Source organism: Mobula hypostoma, chromosome 1, assembly GCF_963921235.1.
Source record: "Mobula hypostoma chromosome 1, sMobHyp1.1, whole genome shotgun sequence".
In the NCBI taxonomy this organism is placed as follows: domain Eukaryota; kingdom Metazoa; phylum Chordata; class Chondrichthyes; order Myliobatiformes; family Myliobatidae; genus Mobula; species Mobula hypostoma.
Window position 1 is genome coordinate 134,853,425 of NC_086097.1, and position 22,593 is coordinate 134,876,017.

General features: G+C 38.6%; 1 protein-coding gene across 4 annotated transcripts in view; it reads right to left on the reverse strand.

Moving 5' to 3' along the window:
- The window catches only part of fam91a1 (family with sequence similarity 91 member A1), a 77,100-nt gene that overhangs the window by 37,054 nt on the left and 17,453 nt on the right, over window positions 1–22,593 (reverse strand). For all 4 annotated transcript variants that reach the window (XM_063056083.1, XM_063056072.1, XM_063056063.1 and 1 more), the window contains exons 2-11: window positions 20,616–20,700; window positions 17,595–17,746; window positions 15,722–15,779; window positions 14,185–14,252; window positions 13,462–13,575; window positions 12,151–12,241; window positions 11,142–11,204; window positions 7,624–7,730; window positions 6,287–6,325; window positions 4,794–4,906 (exon numbers count right to left, since the gene is read on the reverse strand). In XM_063056083.1, coding sequence (XP_062912153.1) covers window positions 4,794–4,906; window positions 6,287–6,325; window positions 7,624–7,730; window positions 11,142–11,204; window positions 12,151–12,241; window positions 13,462–13,575; window positions 14,185–14,252; window positions 15,722–15,779; window positions 17,595–17,678 — 737 coding nt within the window. In that variant the 5' untranslated portion in view covers window positions 17,679–17,746; window positions 20,616–20,700. The remainder of the gene's footprint in view (window positions 1–4,793; window positions 4,907–6,286; window positions 6,326–7,623; window positions 7,731–11,141; window positions 11,205–12,150; window positions 12,242–13,461; window positions 13,576–14,184; window positions 14,253–15,721; window positions 15,780–17,594; window positions 17,747–20,615; window positions 20,701–22,593) is intronic.

Consider the following 22,593-nt stretch of genomic DNA (forward strand, 5'->3'; position numbering starts at 1 on the left):
ACATCAACAGTGCTGAGGATGAGAGCTTCAAATTCCTGGAGTGAACAGATTTATACACCCTGATTTGCCTCTGAGCAGGAGGTGTTTGCTATTGAGGCAAATCAGGGTAGATAAATCCCCGGGGCCTGACAAGGTGTTCCCTTGGACCCTGGAGGGAGGCAAGTGCAGAGATTGCCGGGGCCCTAGCAGAGATATTTAAAACATCCTTAGTGACAGGAGAAGTACCAGAGAACTGGAGGATAGCCAATGTTGTTCCACTGTTTAAAAAAGATTCTAAACATAAACCAGGAAATTACAGGCCAATGAGTCTGATATTATTGGAAAATGCAATTGCACACATTGTATTTTCTATGTATTACAGTATTTACTCAAATGCACACACTGTATTCTCTACAATATTCTCTATGTAACCACTGTTAGCTTATTAGAAGGTATTCAGTATGTAGCCATGACTTTTGACCTGTTCACTATTAATTCATGAAGAAAACTAGAATGAAACCAAGTAGAAAGATAATGGTGGCAGGTAGGATGATGAAATATGTGGTAGCATGTCAATGCAAGACCAATTAAGAAATAACTGTGGTTAAGGATGAGAAGACATATGGTCTAAAATGTAAACTAGGACATAATTAAGTTGGGGAATAAAACAATAGTGGAAAGTCGAGAGCGGATATATTGATGATATGTAATCACAGGCCGATTGGATATGATAATGTAGCTAAGATAGGAAAATTGCTATAAAAAATGCTGTGTACAAGCCTCGACGGGCAGTCAGCTACTAGCTTTCTGATTGTCTCAACTTTGATTTGCAAATTAAAGTTTAAAATGTCTTGACGGGTTTTCTGCGTCTCCTTGTCGTTTGTGAGAAACGAGAAACCACGACAATATCCATTGTGGTAAAGTTATTGGAAGGTATTCTAAGGGACTGGATATACAAGTATTTGGATAGACATGGACTATTTAAGGTTAGTTAACATGGCTTCGTGCGTGGTAGTAGGTCATGCCTGACTAATGTTATGAGTTTTTCAAGGAAGTTGCCAGGAAGGTGGATAAAGACAAGGCAGCCGATGTTGTCAACATGGATCTTAGTAAGGCATTTAACAAGCTCCCACATGGAGCTCGGTATTCAGGATGAGGTAGTAAATTGGATTAGACATTGGCCTTGTGGGAGAAGCCAGAGAGAGAGAGGTAGTAGATGGTTGCCTCTCTGATTGGAGGCCTGTGACTAATGGGGTGCTGCAGGGATCGGTACTGGGTCCTTTGTTGTTTGTCATCTATATCAATAATCTGCATGACAATGTGGTTAACTGGATCAGCAAGTTTGCGGAAGTTACCAAGATTGAGGGTGTCGTGGACAGTGAACAAGGCTATCGTGGCTTGCAGAGGGATCTACGTCAGCTGGAAATATAGGCTGAAAATTGCAGCAGATGGAATTTAATGCAGACAAGTGTGAGATTTTGCAGTTCGGTAGGACCAATCAGGGTAGGTCTTGCACAGTGAATGGCAGGGCACTGAGGAGTGTGGTAGAACAAAGGGATCTGGAAATATAGATCCATAATTCATTGAAAGTGGAGCACAGGTAGGTAGAGTTATAAAGAAAGCTTTTGACATATTGGCCTTCACAAATCAATGTACTGAGTATCGAAGATGGGATGTTGTGTTGACGTTGTATAAGACGGTGAGGCCTCATTTGAAGTATTGTATGCAGTTTTGGTCGCCTACCTACATAAGAAAGATGTAAACAAGGTTGAAAGAGTGCAGAGAAAATTTACAAGGATGTTGTTGGGTTTGGAGGATCCAAGTTACAAGGAAAGATTGAATAGGTTAGGACTGTATTCTTTAGAACGTAGAAGATTTGATGAGAGGTATACAAAATTATGAAGAGTATAGATAGGGTAGACGCAAGCAGACTTTTTCCACTGAGATTGGGTGGGACTACAACCACAGTCATGGGTTAAGAGTGAAAGGTGAGAAGTTTAAGGAGAATATGAGGGGAAACTTTTTCCACTCAGGGTCACGAGAGTGTGGAATAAGCTGCCAGAACATGTGGTACATGTGAGCTTGATTTCAACATTTAAGAGAAGTTTGAATAGGTACATGGATAGTAGGGATATGGAGGGATATGGTCCCGGTGTAGTTCAAAGGGAATAAGCATGTTAAATGGTTTTGGCATGGACTAGATAGGTCGAAGGGCCTACTTCTGGGTTGGACTTCTCTATGACTCTAATATCACTAATAGATTGTCCTGATCAACCATGTTGCTGCCATGGCCAAAAAAGCTCCATTTCCTCAAGGGGCTAAAAGAAATTAGCATGTCCTCTTTGACCTACACCCATTTTTATCTATGCAGCACAGCTCGCTATGGCAACTGCTCTCTGCCTGTGACTGCAAGAAACTGTAGCATTGTGGACACAGCTCAACATATCACAGAAACCAGCTTCTCTCCATGGACTCTGCCTGCACTTCTTACTGCCTCATAATCAAAGACCTCACCCATTCCAGACATTCTACCTCCTCCTCCTTTCCACTGAGCAGAAGGTACAACAGCCCAAAAGCACATTCCATGAGGCCCAAGAAAAAACTTCTAACCATACGTCCATCTAATTGGGATTATCTCTAGTCCAATATAATTGACTCTTATCTCACAATCTACTTTGTTGTGACCTTGAATCTTATTTTCTTCTGGTACTGCACTTTCTCTGTACTGTAACACTGTACTCTACACTTTGTCATTGTTTTACCTTGCATTATCTCAATGCATTGTTGTAATAATTTGATCTGTATGAATGGTATGCAAGTTTTTCACTGTACCTTAGTATGTGTAACAAGAATAACCAAATTTAATAAACAGCAAAGAAATAGCAAACACATTGACTTTTTTTAAACATCTGTCTTCACTGTGGTAAGTGCTAAGAAACCAGCGGGAGAGTCTCAAACAAGGGCCCACAACTCCAAGGGGCAGGTTACTTAAAACAGAGATACACAGAGATTTCTCTACCTCAGTCGATGGATGATAAGAATAGTTATTGAGATACAATGCTTAGGCCCTACTGGTCCTTCGAGCCACACCGCCCAGTAATCCCCAATTTAACTCTACCCAAGTCATGCAACAACTTACAATGAAAAATTAACCAACCAGTATGTCTTTGGACTGTGGGAGGAAACCCACACTGGGAGAACTTACAAACTCCTTACATACAGCAGCAGGAATTGAACCCAGATCACTGGTACTGTAAAGCATTGTGCTAACCACTACGCTACTATGCTGCCCCAAATTGCAGTGGTGAGAGATAAATACTTGCTGGATGAACAAATAGAGGGGTATAGGGATCTGACACAGAAGAGGAGTTGAGGCCAGCCATGATCATTAAATGGAGAGTCAGGTTTGACTATCTAATCCTCCTATTTTCTTGTTCTTGTATGACAAATATATAAAGTGGATTGAAGACAAAGAAAACAGTTTGGTCTGTACTGTATGTCAAAGATGTTATTACAGAAAAAGGTAAAGGTTTTCCACACAAAAATTTTAATTTCTTGTTTTCTCTTTACGCTGTGACTTGGGACTAAAATAAATTATACATAATTTACAAGATAACTAATCCAGATCACAGTTGAGGTCCCCACGATTGGAAGAAAATCTCCCTTGGATATTTTGTATCAATGCACCCAGTATATACAAGTGAGAAGCCACTACTAATTTTTCAGATGCAATGATATACAACAATATTGAAGCAAGTTACGCATCTGCTCAAGAGCACTGTTTTCCACTGAGTACACATGCCAACAATGAAACCCTTAAAGTGGCCTGAAGTGACATTTGGCAGAATAGGTTTTGTAACTGAAGACTAAGTATTACCATATTCAGAAATCTCAATATGGAATCTACTAAGGAATAAAGAATATTAGTTATTTGTATTTTTGATGCATGTTGTTAATGAGAGGAAATTGAATTAATGATCTGTAACTAAATAGTTTTATGTTAGAAATAGAGAGTTACATTCAACTGAATTCAACACTGACTATTAACATTTCCTAAGACAAGCACACAAATGCAAATGAAGATACCATATGAAAGGAAGCCCATTATAGAATCCCATTGTAAATTTGTTAGATGCATACATAGGAACATACAAAAGAAAATATGATCACACCACTTGACCCCCTCAAATCTATCCTACCATTCAGTCTGATCATGGCTGATCTGCCTCATGCTACAGTTCGATCCCAATTCCACACAGGCCTCAACTCCCCAATCTTTCAAACATTTACTTACTCTTTAAATACTTCCAGTAATCTGACCTCCATACCCCTACAGGATAGAAACTTCCAAAGGTTCACCACCCTCTATCAGAAGCAATTCACCACAGTTTTAAATGAGTGCTGTCATGACCTTTGACAGCTTCCCATTTGTGTAAAATCCTTCATATCTACTTTGGAAATATCTTGGATCCCAAGGAGGTTTTGACATAAAATCCTTTCATTCTTCTAAGTTCCAAAGAATACAAGTCTTCTTTATCACACCTTTAAAGCCATTGGTGATAGAACAATGTTCTCATCTTAGGAATTAACAAAGTAAATAAATTCCCGACTGCTTCCAATAATAATGTATCCATTCATAAATAAGCAAGCACTTTCTAAAGTCGTATCTTGCCTCAGTACACTTATCTACTTGTCACCAATTAGCCCAGAGTATACTCCAAAACCAATTTCACATTTGAAACCTTTCTGGTTAAAGGGATATGCACAAAGATATAGTTGTCTGCAGACAGACCAGAGAGAAATCTTTCCCTTACTTTAATCTGTTGACTGATGGAACATTCCTCCATGTTGGGTGAAGCTGATCTGCATTTATCACTTGCCCTTTTTTATGTGCAAAGCCCAAGCGGCAATATACTGACACTGCATTCTGGGGAGACAAAACATTACCATCAACGTTCAAAATAACCAATTTCAGAATTATCACATAAATAAAAAGGTATTATAGGTATTTCTCCTTTCAGTAACAGCATAATTTCCTTGGTTACAGTATCAGCTACTGGAAAATAATTGAAATATCTGAAATTGCCTCTGTAGCAAGTAATGCTATGATAGCTTCTCCATGCTAGTGATACCACTATAGTTCCCCAATGATGTGAAAACAACATGACATTTTATGGGGCTGTTGTTAGAATGTGTATTGGCTTGTAGGACTTTGGAGCACAGAGTTAACACAGAAATAGGCCCTTCAACCCAACACATCCATGTAAACCAAATTGTCTATTTGTACCAGTCCTATTTACCTGAATTTGGTCCATATCCTTTGAAGCTTGCCCTATCCATATACCTGTCTAAATGTCTTTCAAACATTGTAATTGTACCCACCTCTAGCAATTCATTACATATACTCACAACTCTCTTTGGAAAATATTGTCCCTCAGGTCTCTCTCAAATCTTTCCCTATATTCTCTAGCTTTAGACTCCTCTACTTTAAGAAAAAAAACTATGACCTGATCTATGCCCCTCATAATTTTATGAACCTTTATCCTCCAAATTCATTTGAACCAAACCAGCATCAGCATCTCTCCCAACACAACATTCCTATTACTGAGGCAATAATTACTTTGACATTCTCAATTACTTTGAGAAGGTATGGAAATCAAATGCCCAACATTAAACTTCCAATGTACTATTCATTGCTGTTAAGGGAAGAGATTACCAAGTAGAGGAAAAATTTCAAGTGTGCTCAACACATCCTTGCAACGTGCCCATTGTCTCATGGGAATCTCTAGACATAACCACTGACAGTGGAGAATAAGCATTTAGTGTGGAAGCAAGAAGCAGACAGGTGTCCAGCAGGACCAATGCAAACAGGAGACTATGGTGCATACTGCCAACCAGCCTAGTGTTTGAAAAAAATCTGTGCTGTCCATCAAACAGGAGAGAAAAAGAAAAGAAAAAAAAGAAACAATAAGTAAAAAAAATACATAATAGGGTAACTTACAGTTTGAGTTGGATAACATCAAAAGATGTAATCAGTTAAATTCCTTTTTATTAAATGGCATTAAAGAATCTTTACTAGAATTTAAAAAATTCTATTTCACTGTCCATTGCATTGGGAGACGTATGCATAAATTACAAAAGGTGATGCATAAGCATCTACAGTAGTACCACACTATTTTATCAACTTTAACCTACTCTGGACAACCTAAAATATTATCAATAAAAAAATGGAACAATTCTAAAAAGATTAAAGAATCCCATTTTAAGATGCCTCATGATCAGAACCCTGATAAATATTTCTACATACCTTTACAAGGGATAGATCTATCTCCAGTACATTCGCCAACTGGAAAACATTAAAAATAATTATTTTGATAGATAACAGAAAAAAAACATCAAATATAGCTCCTCAGTATGTGCAAAGATCATTTTCAATTACACTAATGGCCATCCTGGCACTCCATGACCGCTCTGCTCCCATTGTCTCCCAAAGACAAAATACTGTTTTCCCATTGCTCATGTCCACCATTCCTTCCCAGTCCGGTTACTACGTTTGTATATAGCCCTTACCTATAAATACTCAAAGAAATGAAAGTTTTCCAAATCCTTATAATTAAAAACAGGACATTTCTTACCAGCTTGAAATGTCACTATATTTCAGTATCTCTATGTAATTTGATCAGCCAATCTAGCCTGTCATGGCCCATGCAGTTTGTTTTTATAAAACTTACATTGTACATTGGCAGCTGTGTAAAAAAAAAATCTATATTCTGTTTTCTTTTTACTGCCTTGATACACGTATAAGCCTATGTGACAAGAAAACAAAGCTTTTCACTTTATTGCTGTACTCGTGATAATAATGAGCCAATATCAATAATTTTAATTTCCTTTGGTTGGCTGTCATCCATCCAATTTATGCTAATCACTATCTATAAACCAGATATTACTTCCACACAGCACTTCCAGAACTCCACAGTAGAGCAACTACGGCCAAATCATTATATAAATAACAGTTCATTCATTCTTGCAGTCTGTGTTTATTTTTAAAATGCAAAATTCAATAAACATATTTTAGAAACTAGATTGTAACCTTTCTTAAAAACCTTAATCTTATTTCCTTTCCTATTCTAAGATTTCAGTGAATGTTTCTTGTTTTAAATAACACAAAAAGTCAAACTATTTAAAATTTTCAAAAAAGAAACAAGAAAGAAATTGCATTTACAGTCCACCTTTTATTACTTTAAGACTTCCCCAAGTACTTTCCAGATAATGAAGCACTTTTGAATAGTTGGCATGGCTGTTAATTAAGAAATCTAGTTGTCCACTTTTCCTTACTAACTTTCACAAACACTAATGAAATCTTGCAGTGTCTGTTTTAATAAAGATCGGTGGAGTGAAGGAGAAAACTGGCAAGTACACTGGAAGCCATTGCCCTTTTTGTATTCAAATCATGCTGAGAGATTCTTTACATACACCCTCGGGAGTAGAAAGAGCTTTTATTCAACAGCTCATCTGACAGAATACTTCCACAATTCGTTACTCGCTCAGTAACAAATATCTACCTTATAAAATTCTGTTGTTGGTTATCTGTACTGGCAAAAAAAAGTACATTAAACAACATTGCTATTGTTTAAGCCTCCCTACCTCTGCAACATTGGTTTGTTCATCGATAGAAACAAAAATCTTGTAGAGAAGTGTTTCAAAGTAATCACCTTGCACCCTATTCATCACAAATCCTTCCAACGGAGGAACTAAAAGAGAAAAAATATCAAATTTTCCATTTCTCAAAGCTTATTTCACTGAAAATAATAATTACAAAACTGTATGTTTCCCAAAGGAGGCATATATAATAATTTCCCTTTATTGTTGCTCTAGTTTTACAATAAACCAATCAATAGCTTTTCATTAAGTGAATGATGAACTGCAAGGAATTTTTTCTGATTATCCATGCCCAAAAACATTTATTCAACTTTCCCCTAAAAATCCCTGCAAATTTACACATCACATTTTCTCCTCAATAGCATCCTGACTACTTTAAGTTAACATTGTTCAATCTTGTTTACGTTGATCTAATTGTCCAATGTACACTTAATAGAGGAGGCAGCAGCACCAAGGATGAATACAGGATACACATTTGAAAGTATTTGCGGTCCTGGACAGCAAGAGAAAGGGTGAATGGACAGTTGCTAAAGACTTAAGGATAAGGATGTAATATGAGGCCTGGATTAAAGAAAATGTCTTCTGCAGGAAGGTTGAGCAAGCTAGGGCTGTTTTCTTTGAAGCAAAGTAGGATAAGAGGCAACTTGGTAGAGGTGTGCAAGATTATGAGAGGCATATTTAGAGTAGACACACAGTGGTTTTATCCATGGGTGGCAAAAGCCAATACCAGAGGACACCTACCTAAGGTACGTGAAGGAAAGTTTAGGAGAGAATGGCAGAGGTAGGATTTTCTACAGAGACTGGTAGGTGCCTGGAATGCACTGCTGAGGGTGGCAGTAGAAGCTGATACAATTGGGACATTTAAGAGACCTAGATAGGCACATTGATACAAGAAAAATGGAGGGCTACGGGCAATGTAGAAGGGAAAGATTTGATTGATCATGGAGTACTCTTTATAGGCTGGACAACATCATGGGTGGTGCTGTACTGTTCTATGTTCTATAATTGTCCTTACACAGTGCGTGGCCATGTTGCAAACTGACACTTGGGTTGAGCATCCACTAACAACAAGGCCAGCAGGATGGTCTGTTTACTCATCATGTTGCCAGCGAATAACAATCTTCCATTGCAACTTCTCATGCCTATTCTAAACTCATTTTTAAAAAAACTCACCCCACTTACACCCCCTTAAAACCTACAGAACATTCTTCAGTTTGAATGAAAACCCATCAACCCAACATTACCTCTGTAATTAGCTGAAATTCACCAACAAGTTCCTGGGCACTTGCCGATGAGTTTCACAGGACAGGAAAAGAGGCACATTTGCAAACTGTTACTTAATAGTTGATTGGCCAAAATGCTAATTAATAGCATCCAATAAAAAGAAGTTATGGTAAGGTGGAGTGGCCATTTTCAAAGATTGTCTAAGCATATCCTTTGGTGACAAGGTTTGGTAACACTAAGGTAGTTTATTCCCCCCCCCCCATATCTTTTCAGTCATGGCAGGTGAGCTCAGAGCTGTACCATTGTGCAATGTGGGAACTTGGAGGTTGCCAGTCACGATGATTGTGTGTGCAGAAACTGCATCCAGCTGCAGCTCCTGGCACTGGAGCTGTACATTGATTCACTTCGGGTCATCCGCGATGCTAAGAATGTTGAGATTAATGCACCTGGTCAGTTGGCCACAATGCAGTTTAAAGCCTTAAAAAAGATAAGGAATGGGTGAACAACAGGCAGTGGAGTAGGAGGAAGGTACTGCAGGAATCCCTTGTGGTCATCTACCTCTAAAGCAGATACAACTTTGAAATACTGTTAAGGGAGTAGCCAAAACTATGGTACTATAAGTGGCTAGGAAAAGCATGGCAAAAGTATAGCAGTAGGTGATTCCATGTAAGGGGAATAGACAGGAGCTTTAATGGCTGCAAATAGGTCTCCTGGTTGGAGTGTTGCCTCCCAGGTGCAAGGGTCAGGAATGTCTTGGAGTGGCTACAGGGTATGCTAAAAAGGGATGGTGACCACCCAGTTGTTGCATTAAGAGGATCCTTTACTACAATTAATTTTACCTGCCCTATGGCACAGGACCAGATCTATGCTAGTATGTTCCCTTTTAAGTTTAGTAACATGCTGTTCTAGAAAGCTATCATGAATACATTCTATGAAGTCCTCCTCAAGAATGCCTCAACCAACTTGATTTGCTATATATGTATATATACACACACACAAATTAAAGTTCTTCATGATAGCTTCTGTTCCATTCTTACATGCATCAAATATGCATTTATTATATGTGCCACTAATGTTACTTTTGGTCCTCTAGTTATTTCTAGTGTCATCTACCAGGGGAAACAATAAGATTTTGGTGAGTAGATTTAGGATGGAAATGAGAAGGAACTCCTCTTCTCAAATTGGTGAATCTGTGGAGTTCTCTGCCAGGGGAGCAGTAGAGGTAACTTTTTAACTATATTTAAGAGACAGTTAAGTAGATTTTTGCACAGTAGGGGAATTAAGGTTTGTGGAGCTGAAGCCACAGTGAGATCAGCCGTGACTTTATTGATAGGCAGAGTATCCAATGGGCCAAAATAAAAGGACTGCACATGAATTCCCAGTTCATCTTCAAGCAGTGTTCTGTGATCTTTCATATCCACATAATCATTGTGATGTTGCCTCAATAAAACTGCATTTTAAGACAAATTATTTTCTACAAGTATTTCAAAAGAGTGCAACTTTTTCAGTTCTGCACTTAAGTATGACCTTAAACTCTGAACTCCAGCACTGAAGTGAGATTTGAGTCACCTATCTTCTGATGCAAGGCAAATGAATTATGCATACATTTAAAACAAGGACTGCTACTGTAGTATGCAAATTAAGAACCTTCATGGTTAGTAAAGTTGTCACCATATTAAGTGTTCAAATTGCCCACTGGAAAGACTTTAGTAGAAGGGATATTACCCCTAGGATCTGTTCACAGACTTCCAAACAACAATTCTAATTCACAACTACTGGGAAATTTAAAACTTGATAATCTAGTGGTAAAGATGAGTCACAGAATGATGTATTGCAGAAGGAGACCATATGGTCAATGAGTTCACCCTTTGAAAGAGTGATTCCACATACAATTCTACAAGACTTTCCAAACATTTATCAAACTCCCTTTTGAGAGTTAATATTGAATCTTTCCCTCAGTTACACATTCTGGGTGAAAACAATTTCTTTTGCCAGCTACCTTATATATATATGGCCACAGAAGGAAGCAAACTAGTTTCTCTTTATTTACTCTACATCAAAATATCAACAATTTGAAAGGTGGAAATTTAAAGGAAAAAATTTTTTTCAGTATTTCCCCTTAATCTTTTGACTGAGGGGAATAACCCTAGTTTAAATTGTTATTAAAGTAATCTATATAAAGGGTTTGATTAATTCATAAAGCCACTTAGATCACATGCTACTTTGTAAAGTTCACCAGAGTAGTGTTACTAAAGGCTCATTTGAAGCAAAATGCTCACCTGCAATGCAGCTGTCATCAGATATTGGTACATCAAGATAAATGAAGCCTTTGTTATACAAACCTGCAAGTAAAAAAAACAAGCTATCAATTACAGACAGCAATTGTTTGATTTATCTTGCCTCAAAAACAAATGTACAAATTTTCCAACTCAAATTCACTGGTTTTCATTTAATGGCTGTCTTTAAAAACTTCAAAACAAGTGTCTTAATACTGAGAAACAGAAATGTACCCATCCTTTTAAGAATCTTATTAGATATAGCCAGAATAAACAGTTCTTTCCCACCATCTGTCATTGCCCCAATCTCAAAAGCTTTTCCTAATGAAGTTAATATGACCTTTCACTATGTCCTGTTGTTTCCAACTTCAAATGATTTAGATGAAGCACAATAAAAATCAAAGAAAGGCATCATTTTATATTATGTTAGTAAATATTTACTAATAATAGCTCAAACTATTTCCTCACAGTGTTCTTGCAACCAAAGTATCAAAGACCTTTCATCAACCTAGTAATGAAAACAAGAAGATATTCAAGTAATTAGTTGGATCCCACCACCCCCCCCCCCCGTCATCCAAGGGAGTCTACAGCTGAGGACACGATTAGCCATTTCAGATCAAGAAGAAAATGTTCACTCAAACTCATTGCACATCTTCAGAATTCTACTCCAAAGGGATGGGAGACATGAGGCTAATATATTCTAGAATAAGGATGATCTGATGTTTGAATGCAAAGGAAAGCAATACACAAGGATGAAGTACAATTTAGGAAGATGGGTTACAGTGGTTTTGATGTATGTCAAAGGTGAAGGAATCACATGGCCTCCTCAAGTTTAATAAATACTCAGATCTAGGCTTTGTTACACCAATTGAGCAACCTTGCATTGGTCTTTGCTGAAATCTACCTGCCACATGTTCTGTCAACATGTAGTTAACTAAGCTATTGATCGCAAAGATAGTTTCAGGATTCAGCAAGTTTTTTTAGTAATAATATCACAAAAGAGTGTACTCACCAAGAACCACATTGTGTTCCAATACTCCAACCAACTGAGGTCCTGAATCAATAATTTTATCAATACAACTCTTTTCGGGTCCAGAACAAAGCTAAAAAAATAAGGCAATTATACTCAGTATTCAGATGAGAATCATAAAATATGCAATTTTTAAAAAAGGCGAGCAACTTGCCAGTAAGTTGTACAAGTTGTAGGTTAGCCATATTCTTACGGCTCAGGAAACACTCTCAAACTTAAACAGATCTATCTATAATCTGAGTTCTCAGAGTTTGAAATATGCTTCAATTAACTCCTGATCAAACACTTGGTGACATTTCGATGTGTCTGATGACCTTCTGCACATCTGACCATTAAAAACTTTCCCTCAAAGCTCACAGCTTCAAATTCAAATCTCTTAATCTCAAAACTCCATCTTCAACCCAACTGCTCAGTTTTTTTCTCCTTCTTACTTTAGTACCCAATTTTGTCTTGCTAAGACATCCCACAAACACGTCTGCTGTTTCATCCTGGATTTTTTGAAAAACTTATTTACTTCACTGCATCCATTGATGCTGACTGATTCTCAGAAGAAATGGTTGAGGCAGGTTTAGAAACACCATTTAGAAAGTAATTGGACAGGTAAGTGGATAAGAAATGTTTATAGTGATATGGGTCAAACATCCCAATATGGGCAAATTGGACTAACTTAGAAGTGAACCTTAGTTGGCATGGACATGTTGGGCCCAAGGGCCTAATTCTGTGCTATATGACTCTATAATTCCTCCTTCACCCACACCTATTCTCATAGGCCAAAATCCCTGTGCTTTTAATTAATAGTTTTAATGAATCTATTATCACTTCCTAGATTATGGATCTCAACTCCTCTCACCATTCAATCTCAGGATAGACCCTACACATCCAGTATATGTAGGGCAGCATGGTACTGTAGCAGTTAGCATAACACTATTACTATGCCAACAACACAGGCTTAATTCCCACTGCTGTCTGTAAGGAGTTTTTATGTTCCCCCATGACTGCATGGGCTTTCCTCCCATTTCCATAGATGTATGGGTTAGTAGGTTGGACACGTGGGTGTAATTGGGCAGTGCAGGCTCGTTGGGCTGGAAGGGCTAGTTACCATGCTACATCTCTAAAACTAAAAATGTCCAGTATTCCTCCATATTATACCTTAACAAAGTAACTTATCCCAGTGTTATATTGGATTTTAGTCGACATCTTGCGCTCAACCATTAATGCAAATCAAATACATCTTGGCCACAAACTCCGCCTTTGCCATCAGCTGTTACTTTTATAAACTTAGCTTTCTCTTACCTTGATATCATCCTCTGTGATGAAACCAGCCTGAACCACCCACCACGGCTCAATAGTAATCTCTACAGGCTTCACTGGTAGCAAATCCCGAGCAGTTTTCCTCCTGAAAAATTTCTGTAATAATATTTCTTCAATGCAATCAGTGAATTGAACACCATTACCAAATGTCATTTTCCTCAAGCAAATTAATTATGCACATTTACACATTAAAAGTACTGAGCTCAACATTCTGCTGAGAAGACAATTGATCCACTATGGCCTGCTATCTTTTAGACTCTTAACTTGGCACTGTAAACACAGTTTGAGGTACAGCATTTTGCTTTAAATATCAGCTTTTGACTCCTGGATTCCTTGTGGAATCCAATAGGCCAGTGCAGACTCCCCACAACCTGCCAAGAAATCTGCCTGCTGCACCCTCCTGGGGAAAAATATTCACAGGAGATCTCATATGAAATTCTCAGGTCAGGCAACATCTCTGGATCAGCAGTTCAGATTGCTGATCACTGACCCAGCAACCTAAACACTAGGCAAAATTTAAGTTTTGTACTGATGTGGAATGAACCCAGCACATTATGAAGAGCTCAACACTTCACTTGTACCCTGCATCTGGTCACCATCTACTCAATAATGGGGGGGGGGGGGGGGAGGAGAAGATGGTGGGAATGGAACTTTACAGAGAATCAAAACAAACAAAAAAATCCTTCAAATTACAATGGAACTTACTTTTGATGATCTACACTGATTCATGAGGTCAATATACTGGTTCCTTCCAATTCCCAGAAGCCTAAGACCTACATGAAAAGAAAATCCACATCAATTAATAGTGTTTAAAATGTTTAAAAGCACCTTCAAGATTTACCTCTGCTCTTTCTCATTTCAGCCAGGCTTTGATAAATTGTCACATGCACCAAGGTACAATGAAAACCTTGTCGTGCATACCATTCAGATTAATTCATTTCAATGTTGAGGAAGTACATGATAAAACAATAACACAACATAGAATGTTACAGCGAGAGAAACTACAGTGCAGATAGACAATAAGGTGCAAGGTCATAAAGAGGTAGATATACTAGTTATTCAAAAGCCTAAATTTTATTAAAACAGCTGCAAAAACTGAAACAACAGGAATTCTGCAGATGCTGGAAATTCAAGCAACATACATCAAAGTTGCTGGTGAACGCAGCAGGCCAAGCAGCATCTATAGGAAGAGATGTAGTCGACGTTTCAGGCCGAGACCCTTCGTCAGGACTAACTGAAGGAACTGAAGAAACCTTCCTTCAGTTAGTCCTGACGAAGGGTCTCGGCCTGAAACGTCGACTGCACCTCTTCCTATAGATGCTGCTTGGCCTGCTGCGTTCACCAGCAACTTTGATGTATGTTGCAAAAACTGAAGTCACATTTTTGAAACCTAAATATGCACATCTACACTAATTTTAGCATAGCAAAAGATGACTAAACACATAAGGCATTTTTTAATGCCATTTTTTTTTTAAGGCATTTTTTAACATTTTTAAGGTGACAAACAGCTTACTAAAGAACGAGGTATTAGAGAGATTCTTAAAGAGCCAGAGATATTTTGGAGGTGAATTCTTGAGCTCAAGATGTTTAAAGTACTGGAATCAACAGTGGCTCAAAGGAAATTGAGTTTGTCTGAAGCCATAATTAGGAAAGCACAAATCTTAGGTTATAAAGAGGTGTTTGCAGAATATACATTTCTGTTTGGTAATCCAATATTGACACTAATAACATAACTAATGGCATACTTTGAGTCTTTCAGTTATTTTCAAACTACGTATTTGAATATTATGGTTAAATATGACCAAATCCCTAGAGAGGATGGGTTTAGTCAAATTCTGAAATAGCCTCAAGAAGTTCCAAATTTTATATTTGCATAGTTACGACATTCATGTGAGTATATGGCATAAACTGTTATTATTGTGACTGCTACAGCAGAGTGTATTCTGCAGTACTTCGATCTATCTCTCAGCACAAAGTTTTCTTTGTTTTTAAAACAATAACTATTTCAAATAGTTATTTTTCAAAATTAGTTTTCAGTCATTGACCTCATCTTCGATTGCAGAATACTGAATACTGATTCTAGTCTTTAAAGTTTAATTATCTAAATTCTGCTGCATGTGTTCTAACTTATACCAAGTCCCACTCTCACATTTGTTGTTTGTGAGAAGTACTCTTCTAAACTAACAGTTAAAAACACTTGCTCTTCTAACAGATGGTTTAACTCCACCACCAAAAGACTTACAATCAGCAGCTGTGAAGTTAGGTAGCGAATCATAACTTTTTTCACTGTTCATGATATCCTAAAAGGAAAAAAAAAATTACAAAATTGAGTTATGCATAGTCTCTGGTACTGCATTACAGTCCAAAACTACAGTCCTAAATTACAAATCTACTGGGAGATATCAGCTAGCTGACAAGGAATGATGCACACTGTAACTTACCAGCTTTGGACAAAATGGCCAGGTTTAAAAGTGCTTTGGTTGGTGCTCCAGAGTATATTTATAATCCTAAACTAATTGATTCTTCCTGCATTTAAAAACTGAAATTAACAAAGTACCACTAACAGCTTTTCATCCACCTTAACTTCAGAATTTTTTTCTATAGAGTATTGGACTCATTTATTCTCTGTATACCCATGACTGTGTTGCCACCCATAGCTACAATCTGCTACCTAAATTTAGTGATGATACTACATTGATTGGCCTAATCTTAAATAATAATGAGACAGTTTACAGAGAAGAAGTCATCACCCTGACACACTGGTGTCAAGAAAACAACCTCTCCCTCAATATCACAAAAACAAAGGAGCTGGTTGTGGACTACAGGAGGAATGGAAACAGGCTAATTCCTATTAACATCAATGGATCTGGGGTTGAGAGGGTGAACAGCTTCAAGTTCCTCCGCAACACATCACCAATGATCTCACGTGGTCTGTACACAGCAGCTGTATAGTGAAAAAGGCACAACAGCACCTCTTTCACCTCAGATGGTTGAAGTAGTTTGGTATGGGCCCCCAAATCCTAAGAACTTTCTACAGGGGCACAATTGAGAGCATCCTGGCTGGCTGCATCACTGCCTGGTATGGGAACTGTACTTCCCTTAATTGCAGGACTCTGCACAGAGTGGCATGGACAGCCCAGCACATCTGTAGATGTGAACTTCCCACTATTCAGGGCATTTTACAGGGCCCAAGGGATCATTGAGAATCCAAGTCTCCCCAACCACAAACTGTTCCAGCTGCTACCATCTGGGAAATGGTACCACAGCATAAAAGCCAGGACCAACAGGCTCCAGGACAGCTTCTTCCAGCAGGCATTCAGACTGATTAATTCACGCTGATACAATTGTATTTCTATGCTATATTGACAGTCCTGTCATACATACTATTTACTACAAATTACTATAAATTGCATATTTAGACATATGTATAACGTAAAGATTTTTACTCTTCATGTACGTGAAGGATGTAGTCAATTCAATTCAACTCGAAGGTAGGCCTGCTGAGTTCGCCAGCAACTTTTGTGTGTGTTCCTAGTCTATATGCATTTTTCTCTCAGAAAAATAGAGGGCTATGGGTAACCCTAGATAATTTCTCAGATAAGGACATGTTTGGCACAGCTTTGTGGGCCGAAGGGCCTGTATTGTGCTGTAGGTTTTCTATGTTTCTATGAAGGTAGTTGATAATGAGAGAAAACACTAATGGGGTGGGGTCACTCCACATTATAAGGTTACATATAAGGTTACATTTGCAATAACAAGCTTAGAACAAGAGTTGGGAGAAAGCTCAAATGTAGCATAAACACAGCACAGACCAATGGTGAAATAGTCTATTTTGTGTGCTCTGAATTCTGTGCAGAACATTGGGTAATAGAGCACGGAAGAGGCACTTCAGCCTACAGTTAGCTCTTTGCTCATGCCAATCAATTAATGCTATTTAGTTAGAAGTCTGTGCTCCAATGAATGTAAGTGCTGGAATCCTAAAGGATGCAGGCTTGCATCACTAAAACAAACATCCACAAATTAATGAACAATGGAACCACAGATCTCAGAGTGTGCAATCTTACAGGTTAAGACTTCTGACTGACAGTTTGAAATTATTGAATTCTTAAACTCACCTCCATAATTCCTATATAATAGGAAAAAGGTGTGACCCGCAATCCTTTCACCATTATGTCAGATAAATGGTATGGATACAACATGAGATGTTCTCTGCTATACTTAAATAGCTCTTCATAGTATTTGCGTTCATCTTTCTTGATGCATCTAACTGAGGATGTGGGTAGGTTGAAATTTAAAAAAAGTCAGCAAGGCAGACAAATTAAAAGCACCACCACTTGCCTTAATATAGTTTTTTTCTTACAGATCAATACATAAAGACAACAGATATAATAATTTAAACATGTCAAATGTTAAACACCATGCATGCTGGAAATCCAAATTGTATGAAGCAAATGCTGGGCAGGTCACACACAAGGATCTAGTTTCATGTTTCAACACAGTGAAGTTTCAATGGTAACAACACACAAAGGTAGAGGAACACAGCAGGTCAGCTAACATAAAACCACAAGTCCATAAGATAGGAACAGAATTAGGCCATTTCGCTCATCGAGTCTGGTCCACCAGTTAATCGTGACTGACCCATTTCCCTCTCAGCCCCAATCTCCTGCTTTCTTCTCGCAACCCTTCATGTCCTGACAACTCAAGAAACTATCAACCTCTACCTTAAATATACCCAATGACATGGCCTGTGGCAATGAATTATACAGATTCACCGCTCCCTGGCTAAAGAAATTCTTTTAGCCTGCTGAAGGGATTTGGCCCAAAATGTCGACTGTACTCTCCCCCCCTCCCCCCCCATAGATGCTGCCTGGCTTGCTGAGTTCCTCCAGCATTTTGTGTGTGCTGCTTGGATTTCCAGCATCTGCAGATATTCTCTTGTTAAAGAAGTACCTCCTCATTTCTGTTCTAAATGGAAGCCCCTCAATTCTGAGGCAGTCCTTTTGTCCAAGGCTCCCCCACCATTGGAAACGTCCTCTCCGCATCCACTCTATTGAAGCCTTTCAACATTCAATAGGTTTCTATGAGATTCTGCCTCATTCTTCTGAATTCCAGTGAATACAGGCCCAGGGCCATCAAATACTCCTCATATTTCAAGCCATTCAATCCTGGAACCATTTTCATAAACTGTCTTTGAACCCTCTCCAATATTAGCACATCCTTTCTTAGATAAGAGGCCCAAGACTACTCACAATACTCTGCAAGGCCTCAAAAGTGCTTTATAAAGCCTCAACATTACATCCTTGCTTTTATATTCTAGTCTTCTCAAAAAACATCCATGGAGGAAAATGGACAGTCAGGGTAGGAAGAGGGAAGCAGATAAGGTAAAAGCTGGCAAGTGGATCAGGTGATGGAGGCTGATAGGCAGGTGGCGGAGGTGGTAATGACACAAGACTGAAGAAGATGAGAGGGGATAATGAACCATGGCATAAAGGGGAGGTGGTGAACCAGTGATAAAGACTAAAGATAAAAATTAGCTTTATTTGTCACATATACATTGAAACAGACAGTGAAATACTCCATTTGCATCAAATCAGTAAGGATTGTGTGTCGTTCCCCCCCCTGCCCCCCAAGTGTCCCTTTGCTTCCAATGCCAACATAGCAAGCCCCAACTTCCAAACCATACATCTTTGGAATGTGGAAGGAAACGGAAGCACCTGGAGGAGACCCACACAGTCAAGGAGAGAATGTACAAAACTCCAGACAGAGTAGGTGAAATTGAACCCTGATCACTGGCACAGTAAAGCAATTGTGCTAACCACTACACTACCACACCCCTCAGAGGGATAGGTGTGTAGGTGAAGGGTAGATCAAGAGGACAGGAGAGGCAATGGAGATGGTGAACGTGGCTACTTAGGTTTTAAGCGACACTTGTAGGACAGAGAATTCCAGAGCTCAAACCTCAGGTAGTTGGAGACACTGGAAATCAGGATGCATAATCCATGAGTTTATTGTGGAAATAATCTGTTGACCACATAATTTAGGACAGTTTTTACCAAACCAATTTTGCTTAAAGTAAATGTAATGCCCTGGTTAAGATTTCTATTCCCATGCTGTAGATATTTCATTTTAGCAGTTTCAGCAAAAGCAATGTATCCCGCTGGTAGAATGGTTTGGTTTTGGCTAGAGATAAGAAGCCATGCTGCTCGACCTAGGAATGTTGCATCAGCCATTCAGGATGGCAGAATCAGGAGAAAGTTCTAGAGAGCGGGGCAGAGATACATCTGTGACAGACAGCAGTCTGGTTCGGGGTCTTTTTTGGCGGGAGCTGTGGAGAGGACAGGGGGCAAGAAGGCTGACAATGCTGGGGGAAGCAGCATCCCTGCTGCACGAAGTGCTTTGTGCAGATGAATGTCTCCAAAGAGGAAGGCCCAATACTCCCAAGAGAGAGTCCTTTTGTTTGAGATGGATTTCAAGCTAAGTTCGGAATGCAGTGTGTGCTTTCATGCAGAATGAGGGTCTGGGTAAAAGGACAACTCTAGGATAAGCTCCGACTTTATGTGCACATTTGGACTAGCTTAACTGTAATGGGCCCTTTTTCTTCTTTTTTCTTTCCTATTAACTGTTCGAGAAAGCCGGTTAGTAAATATACTTTCTTTATAATTTTGTGCAGTGTACAGTCTGTTATTTCTTGCCGACTGACGATTGTATGTAGGTAGTATTTACACAGCATTCGTTCAAATTGAGGTTTCTTTCATCAGAACATCACAACATGCCTGTTTGGTTGAACCTCAAGCCATACCAACCCTAGACGTACATCGTTTATGAAAGGTGGCTTTCTCACTGCCGAGTTACAGAGTAACAGAGTTGGCTAATGAGCCAAGTTTGCATATGAGCCCAGTGAAGGGGTCACATAAAGTAACCCTATAAAATGGTAAATTTAACCTTTTCATGTATTTAGACTGGGGTAAGTATGTCAAGACTGTTTCTTATTAAATAATACATAATTCTGGAAAAGTGGGCAAGTTCTGAAAGATTTACAAATTCCCATTTGCCTTGACAGTGAGGGCTTGATACTGAAGCACATACAGTTTATAATACTGTAGGTCAGACTTCAGTGAACTTATTGTTCTGCTTACCTAAGTTAGTTCTATATCGCAGTTGATTGCGGATGCTGTAGAGCAGGACCTGTTTCTCATACTCGCGCTGAGAGTTCCCAAGGCTCTGCAAAAAAAAAATTCTTAAGTAATTATCAGAGCTGATAATAGTATTAGCATGAAAAAGCAAATTCTTTAATAGCAAATCTTAAGAAATTTTTTTGCACAAATATCACCAAATAAAGAATTAATCATGTATTGGAAGCTCAATATTGACAACATAGGACTTCTTGTTCTTTCAAGTACATTGCAAGATCCTTTATTCTGTCAAAGGAAACAGATGGGGACTTGATTCAATCAATAGCATCTGAGAAAGTGACGGCGCACTGCAGATGAATCGAGGACCTCTTCAAGAGGTGGTGCCTCAAGGAGATGACAGCCAACCCTGTCAGTGACAATGCCTGATTTTGAGTTGGAGATTAAAAACTGAATCTTCAGATGCAAGAGGCAGGATTGTTACCTACTGTTTCACAGTTAACTTTACACAATTTCCCGATGGCAAATAATTATAAGGCACTTCCTTACAGATTAAATTATGGGTCATCTGATGCAGAATCATAACTTGATTTTGAAGATTTATGTTGCACTTTTGATCTATTCACCATACCAAAATAATCTAAGGAAAAAAGTACAGTACTGGATCAATTTGCACTTTAACCCTGATTAATGTTTTGGATTCAATTTGTATTTTAGAAATTAAATATCAAAACTAGGTTAAGACTACAGTCCTGGACTGAAGGAATTGAGCATTTTTGGCTGGACTATCCTTCCGATAAGGTGTTAAACAAGGCCTTCAGGATGATCTGAACTGGACAAAAGATTTGTGGCATTATTTCAAAAAAAGAGCACGGAAGCCTTTCCCCTTCAGTCCCAGCCAATTTTTACCTCTTAACCAATATCATCAAAAATCAGGAACCAAGAAATACAGTAGATGGATGAAGAGCAGGCTATCAATAAACATTTTGAAGACGACCAAATTTACAACTGAATTAAACACATAAGTACCACAAAAAAATCAGAATCAGATTTAACATCACGAGCCTATGTCATGAAATTTGTTAAACTTTGCGGCAAAAGTACAATGCAATACATAATAATGTAAAAAGCTGAATTACAATATATACATATCAAATAATTAAACTAAATAGTGCAAAAATAGAAATAAAAAGGTAGTGAGGTAGTGTTCATGGGTTCAGTGTCCATTCAGAAATTGGATGGCAGAGGGGAAGAAAGTGTTCTTGAATTACTGAGTGTGTGCCTTCAGGCTCTTGTACCTTCGTCCTGATGGTAGCAATGAGAACACTGCATGACCTGAGTGATTAGAGTTCTTAATGATGGACGCCGGTTTTTTTTGAGGTATCCTGTGCAGGATACCGCCCCCCCAAAAAACCCTAATACTAGACAGTGATGTTAGCCAGTTAGAATGCTCTCCACTGTATATATGAAGAAATTTGCAAGTGCCTTCAGTGATATTACAATTCTTCTCAAACTCCCAATGAAATACAGCCGTTGCCATGCCTTCTTCGTAGCTGCATCAATATTTTGTGTCCAGGTTAGATCCTGAGAGATACTGACACTCAGGAACTTGAAGTTGCTCACTCCTTCTGATCCCTCTATGAGGACTGGTGTGTGTTCCCTTGTCTTCCCCTTTCTGAAGTCCACAATCAGTACTTTAGTTTTACTGACGATGAGTGCAAGGTTGCTACTGCACCACTCAACTAGCTGATATATCTCATTCCTGTCTGCCCTCTCATCACCATCTGAGATTCTGCCAACAATGGTTGTATCCTCAGCAAATTTATAGATGGTATTTTAGCTGTGCCTGGTCATACAATCATGTACACGGTACAAGGCATTTTACAAATCAATTAACTCATACTGCAGAGGGCTCATCAACAAATCAATAAATTAAATGGAGGAAGCGCCACAGACAAAGGTATAAATAAATGCATTGTGAAAA